The sequence below is a fragment of the Cicer arietinum genome, chromosome 2 (assembly GCF_000331145.2).
Source record: "Cicer arietinum cultivar CDC Frontier isolate Library 1 chromosome 2, Cicar.CDCFrontier_v2.0, whole genome shotgun sequence".
NCBI lineage: Eukaryota > Viridiplantae > Streptophyta > Magnoliopsida > Fabales > Fabaceae > Cicer > Cicer arietinum.
Window position 1 is genome coordinate 41,291,798 of NC_021161.2, and position 20,061 is coordinate 41,311,858.

Consider the following 20,061-nt stretch of genomic DNA (forward strand, 5'->3'; position numbering starts at 1 on the left):
GCATCAATAATAAAGTATAGTTAATTAAGTGTCCATATACTATTCCGTCCCTTTTTATAAATACCACTTTGAGAAAGAAAAACAAAAGTGTTACTTTTTATTAATCTTTCAGTAAAATGTATCTCTAATTTATATATACAAAAATTACAAAATATTTTAAAAATAATTTTTTTTTCGAACACGTAAAAAAAAAAAAATTTCGTTGAAGCATATTTGGGTGTCAAGCACTCATAGGCACTTAATTTGCATACTGGATTAATGTTTTTTAGTGGACGACCCAAAAAAAAACAAAATATGTGGTGGTGGGATGACTGGAGAAATATTACATACCTAGCATAGCACTAATTTAATTATTGAGGGTAACTATTTGTTACTGTTCTGACATATTGGTTGTATTATTGATGTTGCCAATGATGATGCTATAGAAAAAATAAAAAAATTTAAGCTCAGATGTGTCAGTTTTAGCAACCGAAGTAAGCTTTTCGTGATGAACCCGTCATCTCATTTGACACATTTTTCGTCATAGCAAATTTGCACCAGCCGGGAATCGAACCCGGGTCTGTACCGTGGCAGGGTACTATTCTACCACTAGACCACTGGTGCTTGTTGATGTTATTTTCCCGTTTCTATAGATATAGTAACTTCATTATTGTGGTTGGTTGATTTGTATTTTTTTTCTTATAAAAGCCAGTATCATTAGAAGTCTCAGGTTTTGGCTTCTTGCATATCATAAACTTTCCGTCATTGTCTTTAAGGAGATGCAAGTAAGATTGTATATGGGTTTTAGATTTTAGGCTTGTGATAAGATGTAAAGATATGATTTTGAGTTTTTTTCTTCTTGAAATTTACTAATTTTAACATTAATAATGAAATGTTTAAATGAATTAGTGAAATTATTTTTAAATTTAGATATTAGAAAATGCAGGTTAGCATTATTGATAAAATTCGTATGTGCCACTTTAATAAATAAAAAAGTCAATTAAATATTTTAAAAATTCAATTAGGGTATTTTAAAAATTTGCAGGTATATATAAAATATTTGTTTTTATAGGAATAAAAACCATGTTAATGTCTATTCTCCGACAAACTGGACTTCAATGTTAGATAATATTATATATTAGTAGTAAGAGTATTTTAGACATTTATATTCTCTTGTATATATACTCATTGTAACTCTATTAACTTTAGTTTGGTTCATTCTATGTTTTGAAACCCTAGAGTTGTTGTCTTTCTTCTTCCTCTTTTCATTGTTAAAATGGTATCAAAGAACTTTGGTTGATTTTGGGATCTACTGTAAAGTGCTCCACAACTTAGTGGGGCTCGGGGAATCGCCCCAAAAAAAGTGGTCCACAGCTTTGTGCGACCCGTTTTGCAGCCGATATCGATTTGTTTCCTCCGTTTCCGACCCATTTTGCAGTTGGTTACCGATTTACTTCCTCCGTTTCTGGCACGATTCTGTCTCTCTATTTCTGGCGCGATTCTTCTCTTCTGTTTCTAGCGTGACTCTGCTATTCTATTTTTTGCGTGATTCTGTTTGGTTCTTACTGACTCTACTGTTGACAGATTATCCCTAATTTATTTTGTCTTAGTAATTGTGTTTGTCTAATGGACAAAATTACTTTTATTGGAGTTATGTGATGAAAAAAAAAATTGATTGGAAAAGACATGTGGGATTTTGTTGATGGAACTTCTGTTAAGCTTACAAATAAAAAAGATGAAACTCAATATGCAAAATATCTAACAACATAGAATGTTAGTAATTCAAAAATTATTACTTGTATTAATAATTTTGTTGAGTTGTCTATCGGAGTGCAACTAGCAAAATATGATACTGCTAAAGAGATTTTGGTATCACTTGAAACGTTTGTATGTTCAGTCTAACTTTGCAAAATATTATCAGATGAAAAGTGATATTAGAGCCCTTAAGCAGAAAAATATGACCATTCAAGAATTCTATTCGACAATGACTAATCTATGAGATCAATTGGCTCTTAGGGAGCCACCTGAGTTGAAATTTGTAAAAGCATACATTGATCAAAGAGAGGATCAAGTTCTGATTTGGTTTCTGATATGGCTCTTCGTGTTGACTTTGATGGCCTTCATTGGGGTATTTTGCATCGTTCCCATCTTCCTAATGTTGAATCAGTAGTTAGTGAATTGTTGGCAGAAGAAATCAGACTTAAGACTCATTCTGTTGTGTCAGATAAGGGAATTATCTCAACTCCTCCATTTGTTTTTGTTGCACTTGTTCAAAAAGGAAAATCTCAAGGGAGGGTTGGGCTTGATAATGACGAATGTGCATTTTGCAAAGAAAAAGGTCATTGGAAAACGCATTGTCCGAAATTGGGGAGAGCACATAAAAAGAATTTTAGGGGGCTATCGTCCAATGTTGTTGGGGGCTATCGTCTAGTTCTGGTTCTGTATACTTATATGAGACTGCTTCCCAAATATCTAATATTACAGAACAACTTCAAAAACTTCTTGCCACTCAATCACATGCCATGTCTGCCACCTCTTCTAAAGGTTTGAACTTCTTTGATATGTCAGGTATATCTCATTCCATATGGATTCCTGATTCTGGAGCATCTCACCATCTGTGTCAGTTAGGACTGTTGATGGCACTCATATGCCACTAGCAGACATTGGTTCTGTCTTCACACATAACTTGTCTCTTTCTGATGTTTATTATACTCCTAATCTTACTTTGAGACTTGTTTCTGTTAGTCAAATATATGACTTCAGTTATTTAGTTATATTTTCTTCCACTTTTTGTTGTGTGCATGATCCACATTTCGGGAGGCTGATTGGGACAAGTCATAGACAGGGGGACTTTATGTTTTGGATGACCTGCGATTCCCAGATACTGCAGCCTCAACAACTAGTGTTGAATTATTATCTTGTTTTCGCTTGAATTCTTTGTCTTCTAATTTTTATTTATGGTGTTCTCTCTTTAAACATGTTTCTGCTTCTAGATTAAAATATTTGACTTCTATTGGAGCTTTAGGAAAGTTACAAATCAGTGATATCTCATATTGTTGTGGTTGTAAACTTACTAAATTTCCAGCTTTATCGTTTAGTAAAAGTGTTTATGTTTCATATGCGCCTTTTGATTTAGTTCACTCTGATGTTTGGAATCCATAATCGGTTCTCACCAAAGGTGGATCTAGATATTATATTTCTTTTATTGATGATTACACTCGTTATTGTTGGATTTATCTTATGAAAAGTTGGTCTGAATTTTTTGATATTTACCATATGTTTCGTGCAATGGTCAAAACTCAACATAATGTTGTTATAAAGTGCTTTCGTTGTGATTTAGGTGGTGAATATACCTCTAATAAATTTTCTGAATTACTTGCTTATGATGGCACGTTCCACCAAATATCTTGTACTGATACTCCTCAAAAAAATGGAGTTGCTGAAAGGAAACATCGTCATATTATAGAGACTGCTCGTTCCTTTTTGTTGTCTGCTTCGGTTCCTAGTGAGTTTTGGGGAGAAATAGTTTTTACTGTTGTTCACACTATTAATAGAACTCCATCCTCTGTCATATCAGGTTTGTCTCCTTTTGAAAAATTGTATGCTTCTATCTCTGATTACTATTCTTTGAAAGTCTTTGGTTCTACTTGTTTTTTTCTTCGTCCTCAAGTAGGGCACAATAAGTTGTCTTCTCGTTCAGCCATGTATGTTTTTCTTGATTATGGGGATGGTCAAAAGGGTTATCGTTGTAATGATCCTCATGCAAGAAAACTTTATGTATCTTGTAATGTTATTCTTCTTGAGCACATCCCTTTTTATTGTGTTTCCTCTGACTCTCATATTACTAAGAGTTCTCATATTATTACTCCACATGATGACATTCCTCTTGTCCCCCCGGTTGTCCAACCACCTACTGCGATTGTTGATCCTCCTCGTTACCCCTCTCGTCAACGTAAGTCTACTCAGTTCCCTGATAATGTCTATTCCACTTACTTAACTTCGTTTCCTTCTTTCTTAACCTCTATTCACAGTTCATCTGAGTCCTCTTCCTATAAAGAGGTTGTTCTTGATCCTCTTTGGCAGCAGGCTATGGTAGAAGAACTCTTTGCATTGCACAAAACCGACACTTGGGAATTAGTACCTCTTCCTCTTGGAAAACGTGCTATTGGGTCTCGTTGGGTATACAAGATCAAATCTAAGTCTGATGGGTCTGTTGAGTGCTACAAAGCACATCTTGTTGCTAAGGGATTCTCTCAACAATATGGTATAGATTATGAAGAAACTTTTGCTCTTGTAGCCAAGATGACCACTATTCGTACTCTTATTGCAGTTGCATCTATTCGTCAATGGCATATTTTCCAAATGGATGTCAAAAATGCTTTTTTAAATGGTGAGCTTCATGAAGAAGTCTATAAGGTCCCTCCACAAGGAGTTTCTCATAATCAAGGCGAAGTATGTAAGTTAAAAAAGGCTCTATATGGTCTTAAACAGGCTCGTCGAGCTTGGTTTGAGAAATTCTCTACTGTGATCACTTCTCTTGGTTTCCGCTCTAGTGAACATGATTCTGCATTGTTTATAAGGTCAACCACTTATGGTCGCATTATACTTTCTCTATATGTTGATGATATAATTATTATAGGTGATGATGTTAGTGGAATCAATGAGTTGAAATTGCAGTTATCCAAGCAATTTGAGATGAAGGACTTTGGAACTTTTTGCTATTTCTTGGGGATTGAAGTTGCCTACTCTCCTAAAGGCTACCTTCTTTCTCAATCCAAGTACATTGCCAACATTCTTCACCAAGCTCGTCTTTCTGTACTAGAGTAACATATACTCCTCTTGAGTTGAATGTGAAATATGTTTCATCTGATGGTGTTCCTTTACTAGATTCAACTTTGTATCGTACTTTGGTTGACAGCTTAGTATATCTTACGATTACTAGACCTGACATTGTTTATGATGTTCATGTTGTTAGTCAGTTTGTTGTCTCTCCCACTACAGTACATTGGGCAGCAGTTCTCCGGATTCTTCGTTATCTTCAAGGAACTCAATTTCAAAGTATTATTTTTCCATCGTCATCCTCATTGGAGTTACGTGCTTATTCTGATGTTGATTAGACTGGTGACACCACATATCATAAATCCACCACAAAGTTTTGTATCTTTCTTGGTGACTCTTTTATTTCTTGGAAGAGTAAGAAGTTGAATATCGTGCTATGACATCCACTACCGCTGAAATAATTTGGTTGTGTTAGCTTTTGTTTGATATGGGTATCTCTCTTTCTGAGCCAACTCCGATGCACTGCAATAACAAGAGTGCTATTCAAATTGCTCATAACTCGGTTTTTCATGAACACACCAAACACATTGAGATTGATTGTCATCTTACTCATCATCATCTTCAGCATGAAACCATTACTCTACTGTTTGTCTCTTCTTCTTTACAGATTGTTGATTTGTTCACAAAGATGCATTCCATTAAACATTTCCGTTTTTTAGTTGACAAACTATTAATGCTCCATGTTAATGCATCATGAGTTTGAGGGGAGATGTTAGATAATGTTATTATATATTAGTAGTAAGGGTATTTTAGATATTTATATTCTCTTGTATATATATTCATTGTAACCTTATTAACTTTAGTTTGCTTCATTCTATGTTATGAAACCCTAGAGTGGTTGTCTCTCTTCTTCATATTTTCATTGTTAACATTCAATACCTCAAAAATGTCAAGCCCCACCAAGAGGATATCCTCGACACATTAACAAATGTTATGTTCTCTACTAAGTTCTTCAACTTAGATGAGATAGACATTGACATCATTGCCAAGTCAAGTTCCTCGCCAAGCTGAGGATGAGAAGAAACTCGATATTTGTTAAATCTTTACCACCAAGTGGAAGAGTCTTCTTTAATTAGTGTCTCGTCTATCCCTATAAAACAATTCATAGGTTTAGGATCTAGTTTTGGTACCCATTTTGACAAGGAAGTCAATTATATTTTTAAATTAGCACTAAATGTTTATTTTCCACCCTCAATATCCCTTATTTTTTAAGAATACATGAGATTAAGATTGCATTTTGCATTAAGACATTCTCAATTACAGATAAAGACTCATAAATAAACCTCCAATCCTACTTAGCTATATTAGTTACATTAAATTATCTGAAGTTTTTTAAACTCATTACATCCTCATTTTTGTTAAGATAATTCAAGTCTATCCAATGTATTTCCATTTCTCCAATAATCTACTACATAATAAATTACTTATAAGGCTCTCTACTTACTCACATATACTTTTGTAGAAAACAAAATATTTTGTGCAATAAATTTGATGAAAATATCATTTCTTTTTAAGGAGATAGATTTTTTCTTCTAACCTTCAGTTTTTTAAAATCTCGTCCATAACAAATCAAATTTCCACCTCTTATATTTTCACATAAATATATGAATATTTAGATATCACATAACTTATCACACGAATTGAATTAGTTTAAGGCAAAAAATCTTAAATTAGCCTTAGAATAAAAACCATAAAATAAATAAATAAATAAATAAATAAAAAACAGTTACCACATAATCATAATGAATTCAATTTTAAACATCAAGAAAAATAAACACAAATTTTAAACATTATACATAATGCTTAAAACAACTGTTCCTTCTTTATATGATTATTTTAAAGCAAAGTTTGAAAGGAAAAAAAAAATAGATGTTATCAAGTATGTATTGAATGTGAGGTGGTGGTGACCACTAGAGAGAGAACTAAGTAAAAGTCATGAGGTTTGTGTTGTGTGAATAGTAAAAAATGAAAAAATTGAACCAATGAAAAATCTAACTTCTATACGTATAATTTACTAACTCTTTACTTTTGTTATCGATCATGCAAACCCATTCATGCCTATCACCTCTACATCTCATAATATGATTTATCCAAAAGTATAGAAAACTCATACATTCTAATGAAAGGTCCATAATATGTTTAGATTTTGAGCCAATTTTTAAAAAATTTAAGCTCAGATGTGCCTTTATTTCGCCACCGAAGTATGCGTTTGTGATGAACCCGTCACCACATTTGACACATTTTTCGTCATAGCTAACATTGCACCAGCCGGGAATCGAACCCGGATCTGTACCGTGGCAGGGTACTATTCTACCACTAGACCACTGGTGCTAGTTGATATTATTCTCGTACGTTTTTTAGAGAAATTTAACTTCTTAATTCTTTGTTGTTGACCTGTAATACCAATGGAATTTTACCTCAAGTATATGTCGTATAATTCTTTACATTTTTAACATCAGAATGACATTTGTACATATATTTTCGAATTACTTTATTTTCATATATCTTTGATTAAGGAATCATATGTTTTATTTGATAAAAAAAGGAATAATGTCGATATTATTAGCTTGAAGGTATTGTTTCAAATTTAAATTTAGATTTTGCAGTTGTATAAATTAATTATGATAGATTTTATCATCATTTTTATGACCAAAACAAAATAATGCATTTTATTTGATTTTTTTTACTCGATTAATTTCATTTGATAAGAGTCATTTTATTTTATTGTTTTTCTTAGAATATATTTGTATTTTTTATTTTAGAGAAAAATAAGATAATTTTTGAAGATTTTTATTTTTTATTTGATTTATTAAATCAAAATGGTTTATTGTAAATCAGTGTTAAAAAATTGTATGAAATTTTAATTTTAACTAATATTGCTCTTTAAAAGTAAAAATTTGTGATTTTTCATATTGTGACATTTGAACAAGTGACTTAATTGATATTTTTATATTTGTCAAATTAATATCAACAAAATTATTGTTGCAATCATAAGAATAAAACAAATGTGAACTTCTATTTTTAGAGAGCAGCGACCTTCAAAACCAACTTTTTAGACAAAAAAAATGGAACTTAAATGAAATGATAAGATCGTATCATACACAATGTTTGATATGCACCACATATATCAGTAGACAGATTAAGTTATTTTAGTCCCTGTTTGAGACGGAGTAGATGGCATGATACATCATGAATTATTAAATATAAAATAACTCTTTTATCAAGCATGGTCAAAGTGCCTCTTGGCAATGGCAAGTTTAGAGTGGTGACGATGGATGGGAGACAACAGCTGTGCCAATGGTGAAGTAGTAGTATCAATCAATGGAAGTGATAGATGTTAGGATGGCAAGATGGTAAGGGCATTGAATAATGGTTGTAAAGGGTATTGAGCGACAACAAAAATTAATTTTAGACACAATGATAGAGGGTGGGTGTTAGACCACATTTTATTCCCATTTGATAACCATATTAAAATGGAAACCTGATTATGCTCTCCAGGCACCACAATTGTGCAATTTTAATCTTCCAAATTCCATTTGTGCAAATTTAATCTTCCAAGTATTTTAATTGTTAAAATCAAGTCACTCATTCCATTAATTGTCTAATTTTTTACACCAAGAATCAATATGGCTAAAGAAGATTAGTTCAACGTGCTATTTGCCATAGCAGCAACCCCAAATGCCTTTTCAGAGTCACCAGGATACTTTTCTGGCCGTATCAACTTGCCAAGCTAACTTAAATCAATCTTAAATTAATTCTGGTCCAGAAACCTCCAATCTAAAAAATTATAGAATTAATAGACAGAGAACCTAACTATTGAGACTGAATTCACACAATTAAGACATAGGATACCAAAATCTCGGAATTGTCATACCAAAGGAAGTAAAAGTATGAGCAACCCTGAATGAAACAAATGTAACATTTTTAAAACAAAATTAATGAATGAGACAACTTAAACATTAGTAGACAAGTTTAAAAATAACATTTTAGTCATGATAAAAATTGTGAAAACAAGAAAACAATAAAGCAAATCTACTCATCTATTTTGTCGAGAGCTTTAACCACCCTTTCAATAAAATATAAACAAAAAGTACTTAATTTTTTTATAACAAAAAAAGTACATATGTTTGATTCAACTGAACCAAATAATTGTATTTTTTCTTATATTTTGATACGAAAGGATTAGGGCAACTCCGACAAATAATAATCCTATTGATAAATCTCTGTATTTTTTGTGTAAATGACAAGTTCATTACAAGTAGGTGATACAACTTCTATGCTATCAGATAATTAAAGAATGAAACATATTTTTCTTTCACTGCATTAGGGTCAACTAAGCCAGGATCTATTTACAAAATATTATCATTAAAAAGTAACAAATGATGAAAACTACCATACATGTTTCTCGGGGCCATCATCAAGGCAATTTTGAATAGCCATGGACTCCACCAGAGATACTGCTGTCATTAAGAAAAATAGGTAAAATATCACATAAAAGGAACAAAGCTACCTAGTTTTCAATTGAAATAAAAAGAGATATCACATTTGTTGTCAAAAACAGTCAAGCATGAAACATAATCAACTTCACACTTCAAACATCAGCATTTCAGATACAGAAACTAAACAAATCTCACTAAAGATGATAACATGAATCAAGCCAAGTGATTCATGTGCTTTTGAAGCCATTATATTTATGAAAATCATTTTTAGATTTAGATATTTTTCAATGCTTTTAATGTTTTTTTTTAATGATCTTCTCCCAAGTCCTCCTATAGTGATCAAGTTTTCTATATTAACTAAGCTATCTCAAGTACTACACCTGTACACCAGACTGATCTTATTCAACACTAGCGTCATCATATATAGCACCCTCCTCCGCCCAAAATGTTAAATCAAGCTAATGGCCAAGAAAAATAAAAAATAATGTATGCATGCCAACTAAGTCAGATCCAATAAATTCACCAAAATTCAACATTCAATCGATTTGGTGGAAATGATTATCCAAGTTCATCAGAACACAGCCAAAAAAGAATTGTGTGCATCACTGATTACTACAGTTGCCTCTCCTCACTGAGAAAAAGCATATCAAAGATTGAAGCCTTACTTCAATTCTGAGCACATCAAGCATGGCCATATATAATCATGGGAGAACCCCCAATTGGCAAGGAAAACGCTAAATCCAATGACACAAAATTATGGGTATCCATTCCAGTAAGATATCTAAATTATTTCTATTTTACACTTCAAAGCTACAAACAGAACAAAACTATAAACTCAACTTCAGGAAATCACCCGATATATACATCCCTAAATATTGAAAAATAAAAACGGATGCAGGAGAGGAAAAAAAAAGTTACCAGAATATACATGCACTTTTGTACAAAATACCAACTTGAGCAAGAAAACCGAAATAAGGATAACACATCACTCGACCTAGTTTAATCTAGTTTGTTAGCATCTATGGCTACTCCCAGCATTTACCTACTTATATTGTACTCTCATTTCTAACGTTCATCAATCTCTAGAAGAAACAGTGTTGATGGAAGCGAACTTCATTTTTGAGACGAATCCACATTTGATCTTACTTCTTAATTCTTACAAAATCGCCATCCTTTGGTTCCACCAGCTGAAAGGTAGGCAAGTAATAATATTTTCCTGTATTGACCATTATTGTTAATGCTATTACATATTCATCATCCTTCACTGGCACTCAGTTGCAAAGTGGAGGAAAGTCCTCTTCATTCTTCAAATGATAAGCTTGCACTTCAATCCTGAATCTCAAACCATAGACACCCCCTTAAAGCAAAGGAAAACTAGGAGTACAAACTATAATCGTAGTGGTTTAAGCTCTAAAGAAAGTTGCCAATGATTTAACATCATATGGAATCGTTGCAGCAATAAGCATCATAGGAAAAATTATTTTACCTTTTGGGATCTGCAACAGACAACGAATTTGACCTCTCCTCTGTCATTATCCCCATGTTAGGCACAGATACCCTAGAAGTAGAAACGCCTGGCTCTGGGTGATTGCTCACTTCAGTTCTTGGGGGTCCACGAAGCTGAGGGCTCACAGAGCCTGACTCGTGTTTGTCAGATAAGTGCGGGAAACCATTAGCATGGCGTGAACTCCATGTGGAAGGTTGAGAAAAATAGGTTTCCGAAGATCTGGCTTTACCATTACCAAGAGCAGGATATCCTTCTAGAGCAGGTTCAAAACTTCCTTCGACAGGCAAATTCAACTCTTGTGGAGCTAGAGCCAACCCATTGTTACGAGGGTATCTCTGCAAATGCCCATGGGTACCCGGAGCTTGACCCCTTCCCCTACCTGGCATTGGCCTATTATCCCTGTATGGACGTGAATTCTGCAAATTATGAGATCAACAGTTAAGTGACGACTGCATTATTGGAAAGCTCACACACACACACATACAAACACACACACATATATATATATATATCAAATAGTTTAGAAGTATATGTGTGTGCAATTTTAATAGCTATTTAGATACCATATTAGGGAAGTATGCGCCTGTTCCTCGTGGCTTTCTCTTTTCTTCTGCACCGAAAGAGGTCATTGGTAGAGCAGAATGATTAACAAGGTAAAGTTGTCCCACAACACAATTTGAGTTTGCCTGAGGATGAATGACATGGTTCATTTGTAAACATTGACGAACAGTTTCCCACGGATTCCTATTATGAAACTTGGGAGACCTAGGAGAACTAGGGACCACAACTGGAGATACAGAATAACCATTGCACATCTGGCCATATTGTAGGTTTGTTATGTGACTGTCATAATCCCCAGCAAGGTCCAACAATGATTTTGAAGCTTCAGTTCCCCCAGAAGCACTAGTATTGTATCTATCACTATGAAAGAAATCATTGTCAAGAATATTAGCAGCATCTCTTAAAACTACTGAACCATTAGATGCCATATTCTTTTCATCAGTATGTGATCTGGGAGAATTGCTTACCATACCATGCTTCTCTATCTCATCATCAATAACAGAGTTTACATCTGTTTCACTACAAGTCCCATTTTCAGCTTTCCCATTTGAACAATATGACAAACCATTAGTGCTTGCAGTATGCAAGACTCCAGATGTTGCAACATTTTTAGAATCTTCACCAGGTTTGTAAGTTGCAACTGCATTTCCATCCCCAGAAGTGTCAGATGATGGCCCTGCCAAAGATATATCTTTTACTACATATCTTTCTCTTTCATTTCTATTTTCATAATTATGATGATTTCCAAATATCATATCCTTGGATCCAGTAGATAAACACAAAGATGAATTGTCTTCATTCCCGTGATTGCTTCCATGCCTATCCAAAGTGTTTGCAAAGAACCTATTAAGCTCATCTGCTATTCTATCTTCCGGTAACATAAGAATCCAGCCAAGTTTACGGGCACCATATTTAAATGCACTGCGTATTCGATAGAAATTACCTGAAATAAATAAATGAATGCCACCATTGTAATATAGCATTAGACGAAATTAATGGATCATTAAACAAAAGCAAGTCATCTATGACTAATTCTTTTCTTCCCTCTGGTCCATGGATAATGTAAACAAACAAATTACACAAAAAGGCAGCAGTGCTACAGTGTGAGTGTATCTAAAGGTAGTAGATAAATGTTACTGAATTGTAGTACTGCAGAAGAGAAGAGATTGTTGTGTGCTTAATTTATGTTGGTGCAATCATGCAGTGAAGGAAGGGAGAGAAAGTAACCGCAATTCCGCATTTTTACAGATAGATAAATGGTGATTTGTTATTATGCTCTTGATGTAAACCTACATAATGATTTCACCCACAACTGTTCCTACTGTTGATAAGAAAACAAAAAAAATCTGAAAGAAATAAAAATAGAAATACAAGCACATTTCAAGTAGCACACACAAGACGCGATGTACTTTTCATCAAGATCAAGAATGACGATATTAAGCTTCTTTACTTTTATCAATTTCTAAGAAAATTTAAGTAACATCTTTAATGCACTGAACTTTTACCAACTACCATTTCCTTTAAAAACTACAAAGTACAAGCACATTTCAAGTAACACACAAGACTTAATGTACTGTCATTAAGATCAAGAATGACAATATTAAGCTTCTTTTTGGATGATTGTACATCCATTAGAACTGTGCTGGTGTATGAGTTGTGAGGATAATTGTCTACAGTTGCAATTTCATTTCGGATGGAGTCTACAAGGGAAAAACATACATTCCAGAAAGCCATTACGGGTGAACGGCTTGAGCTTTTGGAATAGTTGATTCACGACACTTGCGTCTTTGGATAAATAACTTCAGTTCTTATTGAACTAGAGACCTTAATAAGATCAAGTGTCATTTACGTGGTCCATAGTCCAAAACTAAATGTCATTTAGACAATTCAAGAAGCACTTGTGCAGGAAATATGAAAGTTTGCAATTTTGATAATTCTGTTGAGTCAATATCTCAAGGAAAACTATCCACAACAGCTATCAGTCCAACAGATTTCAGCTATATCTTAAAAGCTTTTTTTCATAAACCTTCAATTCCTAATCTATGAAACTAAGCTAGAAAGATCTTAGAATAACTCATTGACTTGTACTATGTTTTCGTGAGCTCAGTTTCAGTTTAACATGCTTCTCCAGTACATTAAGCACTTTTTAAATTATTTATGATTGTTTTGATAAATTTATTAAATCAGCCTTCGAAACCTGTATCAGATTATATAACATGGTGATAGAGTACACGTTTAGTTACTGTGCATTTGATTGTATTGTATTCTAGTAAGTAGGTTATGCCAGCAGTAATAATTTGTTAAGACTAGAGAATGGTAGCCTAGTTTCTCTGATGTGTATATAAGTTTCGGTCATTGAAACTGAGCACTTTAGAATCACAATACTATTCAGATGCTCCATAAAATCTCTCTACTTTCTCTCTATTTTCAAATTCTTATATGGCATCAAGAGCTTCTAATCCTCATCAACCATTCTTTTAAGCTCTGTAACCTTCATGTCTCCCTAATCCTCTGGCTTAACTGCCTCCTCCAACGAATTTCCAGCCATCCCTGTCGCACCCAGGCCTTTCTGATAGTCCATCACATTCTGCTAAGTTTGGCTTCAACAGATCGATCAAATTCAGTGGTCATTTCTCCTGAGATTCCTTTTCATTTCCTTTTGAAAATGGTTGTCTACTGTTTATACTATTTGGGAGTTGCGAGACCAACACTTATTGCAGGTGTGCATCAGGACAAAGGCATGTCAGCTGCAAACTGAATTCAAAACCACTAAGAAAGGTGATGTTTTGTTCAAGAATTTCTGAAGTGTATCAAAACTATTGTTGACTCCCTCGCTAATATGTATTGGTGAATCAGTACCAATTCAAGAGCAAATAGACATTATTTTAGAAGAATTACCGGTTGAATTTGAACCACTAGTTACACTCATTAACAGTAAGTCTGCGTGGTTTGGTTTTGAGGAGATCGAGTCTCTTCTACTTGCACACGAAAACTGTGTTGAGAAGTGTAGGATGATTGGTGATTCAGTCGCTTTCAAGCTTCTAATCTGTCCCTGTACCTTCTATTGAACAAAATTCTAGTGAGGATAGCTCCTTATGTTTGATTTACTAAGGCTAATTTGAGTGGCTTTCAATCTCAATCTGGTGGTTCAAGAGGCTCATTTTTCAGAATGGTAGATATGGTTGTAAAGGTGAAAATTTCCCCTTTAGTTTGAGCAGTACTATTTTATCACATAAAACACATGAGGCCCTCCTACATTGCAACCACCCAACTTGAGTTCTATGGTTTATATCACTGTTGCTAGTACTACGGACCCAAGATATTTAAAAACCTTGTGATGGGTGTTATGGTATGATCTCCAACTTTCACCTCAAGCTAGAAATGCTTCGCATTTTGCTAAATTTGCATTCCATATCCTCTGTCTTGCTTCTACTTGGCCAAAAGCCATACGCTTCTAAGACTTGTCTCCAAGTCTCTAACCTCCCATTTAATTCCTCCCTCGACTCTCCAAGTAGGGCTATATCATTTGCAATATACATGCAACTTGATGCTAGCTCTAGGATGTGTTCTGTAATGGAAAAAATTGGTATGTGTCCTTTGATGACTTCAATGGCTATACATGGATATATTTTACCAAAAATAAATTACAACTTTTTGCATTTTCAATCAATTTAAAACCATGACTATATGCCAAATAAAAAAAGAAACATATCACGCTAATTGGTGACGTGAATTTAGACCTATCAAATAGTTTCTAGTTGACATATAGGCATTTCCCATCACATTATTTTCCCTCAAACGCATCATCAAGATGGTGTGGGGGACCACAAACATCATGGAAATGGCTTATCCTTACTCTCCAAAGCCTCTCTACATATTTCCTTTGGGACCATGCCTTTCATAATGACATAAAGTTTACCCATCTTCAAACACTTTTTAACAAAGTTCACAACTACAAGTTCTTAAAGTCTTTGGATGTGTATGTTTACCTCTTCTGCACCCTTACAATACCTACAAATTGCAGTTTAGGTCCATTGAGTGTACATTCCTGGGGTATTCTCACAACCATAAAGGGTATAATTGGCCTCAAATGGTACATTTCCAAGGATGTACTCTTCCATGGGTCCAAATTTCCCTCTATGTGAGCTAGATCATCTTATCTCCCAAGTTCACCTCCCCTGCCCCTTTCCCTCTTGGTGTTCTCCCCTCCCTATTCACACCACACCACATACATCCCGTGTCCATTCTGTTCAACATTCGCCATCTTCATCTCTTATGAAACTCAATCTTCAACTGCATCCAGCACCATAAACCCTAATAGTTCTTCCTCTACTTCTGAGCTTTCCTCTCCTCCTCCACCTCCTCAAAATGTTCATCCCAAGCAAACCATATGAAAACCTGGTATTGTCCAGCCTCGGTTACAGTCCATGCTCCTACTAATAGTTTATGAACCTTTGTCTACTAAAAAGGTCCTGTCCCCTCCTGAGGGGAAACATGTGATGCAACATTGATATCAAACTTCGTCTTTAGTGCCACTTACAACAGTCATGTCTGTATTTGGTTGTAATTGGGTATTCCGCATCAAAGAATATCCTAATGGTACATTTAGTAAGGATAAATCCCACTTGGTAGCTAAAGGCTTTCATCAGCACCATGGTTGTAATTATTTAGACTTTTCCCCTGCAATTAAACTTGTTACAATTTGGATTGTGTTCACCATGGCCTTCTCTTATAGTTGGCCTCTAACAAACTGATGTAAACAATGTTTTCCTCAACGTGATTTTGGAAGTGGGTGTCTACATGACTCAACCCCCTAGTTTTGAATCAACAGATAAGGGATCAGTCTGCAAATTGCATAAAGCCATTTATAGGCTCATGCAGGCCCCAAGAACCTGGGACAAAGATTTCTATGACCTTAGTCAGATTTGGGTTTGTTCAAAGTAAGTGTGATCCCTTCTCATTCATCATAATCAATGTTGTCTCTACAATCTTTACTTATGTAGATTTTTGGGGATTGATGTGAAACATCTTTGCAATAGGTCTTTATCATTGTCCCAAAATACACTTGAAACCTAAATCATAAGATTGATATGTTCAATGTTAAGGACATCTTTACACCGCTACAAGGAGGCCTCAAATATCTAGGCATGGGTCAGATTATGTATAGGATAGGATCTCTACAGATCCACTACCGTTAATAGGCCTGAAATTGGCTATAGTGTGAATAAGGTATATCAGTTCATGTCCCAGCCTCTAGAGGGCAGAGGCTCACTGGAAGGTTGTCAAAAGGATCCTAAGGTATCTAAGGGGAACAGCTGATTTTGGTTTACTTCTGCAACCAGTTGCTTCCCAGCATTCTGATAAACATCCAAGCACTAGGGAAACCCTCTCTTGAGAGCTAGCTATCAAAGGGGAAGCACCAGATCACTTAAATACTCCAATGAGCATCCCATACACTCTGCAATGCTTTACTCAACCTTTTTGGTCAACCCCTCTGTAGGTAGCTCTCTTTCCAATCCACCAACAAACAACTATGATACCAATTATTAAGTATCCAAGCACTAGGGGAACCCTCCCTTAAAAACTAGCTTTCAAGGGGGAAGAGCCAAGACACTAAAATATTCCACTGAGCATCTCATACTACTTGATGTGGAGCTTAGCACCCCATAACATCAAAGTCCCTATCATAGGGTATTTGGCACCTTAAGGAACAAACAGGAGGTATTCAGCATTACTTGGTTTTCTTCCACAACCTGAGATTGTAAGGGAATGATAGAGTACAGGTTTAGTTACTATGCATTTGATTATATAGTATCCTAGTCTCTAACTCTCTATAAGTTGATTATGCCAGCTGTAATATTGTGTTAAGACTAGTGAATCATAGCCTAGATTCTCTCATGTGGATAGAAGTTGCAGTCATGGAAACAGAGCACTTTAGAGTCATAAAACTAATCAGAGTAAGACTCTCTCTAAAATATCACTCTCCAACTTCTCTCTATATTCGTGAATTCTTATATAGGGGTCAATTGCTTTGTTGAAGATGCCACTAAGCAGACTCTTCGGAATGTACATAGAAAAAAAGCTATTTGAAAGCCGATGCAACAGCAGATCTGAGAGTGGGCATACCTCGTTGGTAATTATGAAATTCAAGATGACAAGTACAAATTGTGGACCATCTGCACTAAAACTGAAAAAAATGACGTGGTTACATTGATGGGTGCAAGAGAAAATTGAGGTCTCAAGTTTCTCCATCAAAGCAACATTTAAACAAGTTCTTGGGAAGCTAACGAGGAGCAATAGTGTCAATATTTTGGTTCATTATTCTTTCAACAATGGGACCCAGGGTGAAGTTTTATGGCTGCCAGAAGCTATAGGGTTGCAAGAGTTTTGGAGTCCGAAATTTCAGTCTTTTACACAATCCTTCACTTTGAATACAAGGGAAGTGTTTTGCGGGGCGGGGATATTGACAGGTAACCCATAGTTAATTAATGAGTTAAGGGAGTTAATGGGTCCCAATAAGACATGTTGCCAATAAATAGAAATAGGGGTCAGATGGAGAGTTAAGCAATTGGTGAAATTATAATTGGGAGAGTCTGAATCTCTCAAATATCTAGGAATTTGTATGTTCTTAATGTTCATTCAATAATAATAAATTAATAATAATACACCTCTTTCCATCTGATCCAGTTCCTATCACATATTACAACATAGCCACAAAACATTGAAGCACAATTCAACAATCGCTCAAACTAAAAGGAAAAGCACTTTGTACCTTTATTGACACTACGGCCAAGGTTGTTGTTTTCTTTTAATGGATCGATGATGTTAAGATGTTTTTGGGGAAATGAGCGCAAATTTAGTTCGAGGCCCCTTGGAGGTACCGAGAATGATTCCACGCAGCTTCTTATGAATTCGTCAGTCAGCAGAGTATTTCCCCCATTTTCTGGTGCCTCAGCTTCACACGACAACAGAGAATCAAAAAAACAACCAAGCTAAAGCTACTTGATGATACCAAAAATATCTTGCATACCTACTACATCAGACACGGATGATTTGCCAACTGGTCCCTTCAAACTCACACAGTAATTGTCCCAATCAAATTTGCTGAAGTAGTCCAAAAATCTGTAGAGAACCTGGAAAAGGGCAGTGTGCATAAAATGCTTATTGAAAGGATGCATCACCAGCATCGTATGATGCAGATTTCTTTTCTTTCGTTTTCCTTAAAGAGAATGACTCAAGTAGATTCAATGCAGAACTTACTGCTAGAGGACCATCTAAGGACACATGAAATCGATGGAAAATATACAGAACCAGTGTTTCCAAAGCATATGTGGAGATCAGCCCATGGTGGGCACCAAGAATACGACTCTCATAGTAGCACCAAGCTTTTATCAGGATAATACTACGTTTAAAGATATGATCCTTGGCTACAAGACGGTCAACCTACAAAATACAAATGCAGAATTCAGTTAATTGTCCATACACAATGGAAACAATATAATATAACACGAAAGGAAAAGCAACAATATATATCACTTGTTTCAAAATTCTTGAGAATCATAAAACGAAGAAAATAAATGAAGAAAATATTAAAAGATGAATCATCTTTCTGAAGTGTTAAGTAAAGATGGAGAAAAATACATCTGAAACAGTTTGTTATAAAAAAAATTATCAGTGGTCGTAAGAGGCCACTTCAATAATACCTTCTCAAGAAAACATAATGTACTGAGTCCTCCTAACTGATTGAAAGAGATGTCTACAACAATATTCTGTACAAGGCATTTGACAAGCTTAACCTGCAGAAAAAGAACCCCCAATATATGAATCGATGGATAAAATTGGAAAAGAAAATCGGTATGCAAATGACCCACCAAAAAACATACATGTAGCATCTTCAGTAAATACAATGTTTCAATACTTTTAAATATACGGACTATAAAAGTAAAATTAATTCAGCAATAGACGGGCTAACAGAATCACCCAACCACATCAGTTTAGCAAAGTCTGCACAGATGAAGAATTTTCCAGTCCATATATATACAATAAAAGAAAATAGTGAGATTTAAAATCAACAAGAATTGTTGGGGACCTGCTCCAGATTCTAGGTAAATCTACCAAAATAAAGTTCATTACTTACACATAGCAACTGATAGGAAACAGAATTTTATTAACCTGAATTGACGAGCTCTGAAGCTCTTACAATGCTGGAAATATGAAAATGAAGAAAAAGAAATACACCAGAATTCTAATAACTCGTAAACCAGAGCAGAATTGCTCCTAACCAGAGAAAGAATTCCCCTAATTGTTTCTTAGAATATTTTCTGAATGTCTCCCCTCTTCCTATTCCTTCATTCTTATAACATAAAATAAATGACATTATTAATTAGCTTTTATTCCTTTCATTCACCCTTCTTGAAACTGAATGTCTTTCTCACTTCCCCCTCTTTATTGGAATATCAGTAGAATAAGAGACATTGTTACTAGCATTTATTCCTCTCATCCATCAATCAACAAACTGAATGTGTGTGACGAGTGTGACTTGGTTGAATGGACCCCACTATTTGGGCCCTCATTTCTCTTAATTTGCAGTGTTCTATCATTGCCATCCGCTTCAAAATGAGCCTTGTCCTCAAGGCTAACATTAAGACATTGATTTTGTAGCAGACTTCCAGGTTCCCAGCTGATTGTTTCCTTATTCCCTTCCCATGTTATGATTTTTCTTGGCTTTAGTATATT

General features: G+C 34.9%; 1 protein-coding gene and 3 non-coding genes across 5 annotated transcripts in view; all 4 read right to left on the bottom strand.

Annotated features, from left to right (window-relative positions):
- Positions 1-532: 532 nt before the first annotated feature.
- TRNAG-GCC (transfer RNA glycine (anticodon GCC)) lies at positions 533-603 on the bottom strand. Its single transcript has one exon. It is a non-coding gene; the product is annotated as a tRNA-Gly (tRNA).
- A 6,384-nt stretch (positions 604-6,987) lies between these two features.
- On the bottom strand, positions 6,988-7,074 carry LOC113785547 (small nucleolar RNA snoR114). The gene has a single exon (XR_003471673.1). It is a non-coding gene; the product is annotated as a small nucleolar RNA snoR114 (small nucleolar RNA).
- Positions 7,075-7,078: 4 nt separating this feature from the next.
- On the bottom strand, positions 7,079-7,149 carry TRNAG-GCC (transfer RNA glycine (anticodon GCC)). Its single transcript has one exon. It is a non-coding gene; the product is annotated as a tRNA-Gly (tRNA).
- Positions 7,150-9,000: 1,851 nt separating this feature from the next.
- The window catches only part of LOC101490873 (uncharacterized), a 19,678-nt gene continuing 8,617 nt past the window's right edge, over positions 9,001-20,061 (bottom strand). The window contains exons 3-9 of one of the 2 annotated variants that reach the window (XM_012713025.3): positions 19,029-19,121; positions 18,586-18,768; positions 18,356-18,458; positions 18,098-18,280; positions 11,328-12,268; positions 10,744-11,180; positions 9,001-9,275 (exon numbers count right to left, since the gene is read on the bottom strand). In XM_012713025.3, the coding sequence (XP_012568479.1) occupies positions 9,236-9,275; positions 10,744-11,180; positions 11,328-12,268; positions 18,098-18,280; positions 18,356-18,458; positions 18,586-18,768; positions 19,029-19,121 (1,980 nt within the window). In that variant the 3' untranslated portion in view covers positions 9,001-9,235. Of the gene's footprint in view, positions 9,276-10,001; positions 10,590-10,743; positions 11,181-11,327; positions 12,269-18,097; positions 18,281-18,355; positions 18,459-18,585; positions 18,769-19,028; positions 19,122-20,061 lie in introns of those variants that run through there. The other variant, XM_004490655.4, reaches the window with a different exon arrangement.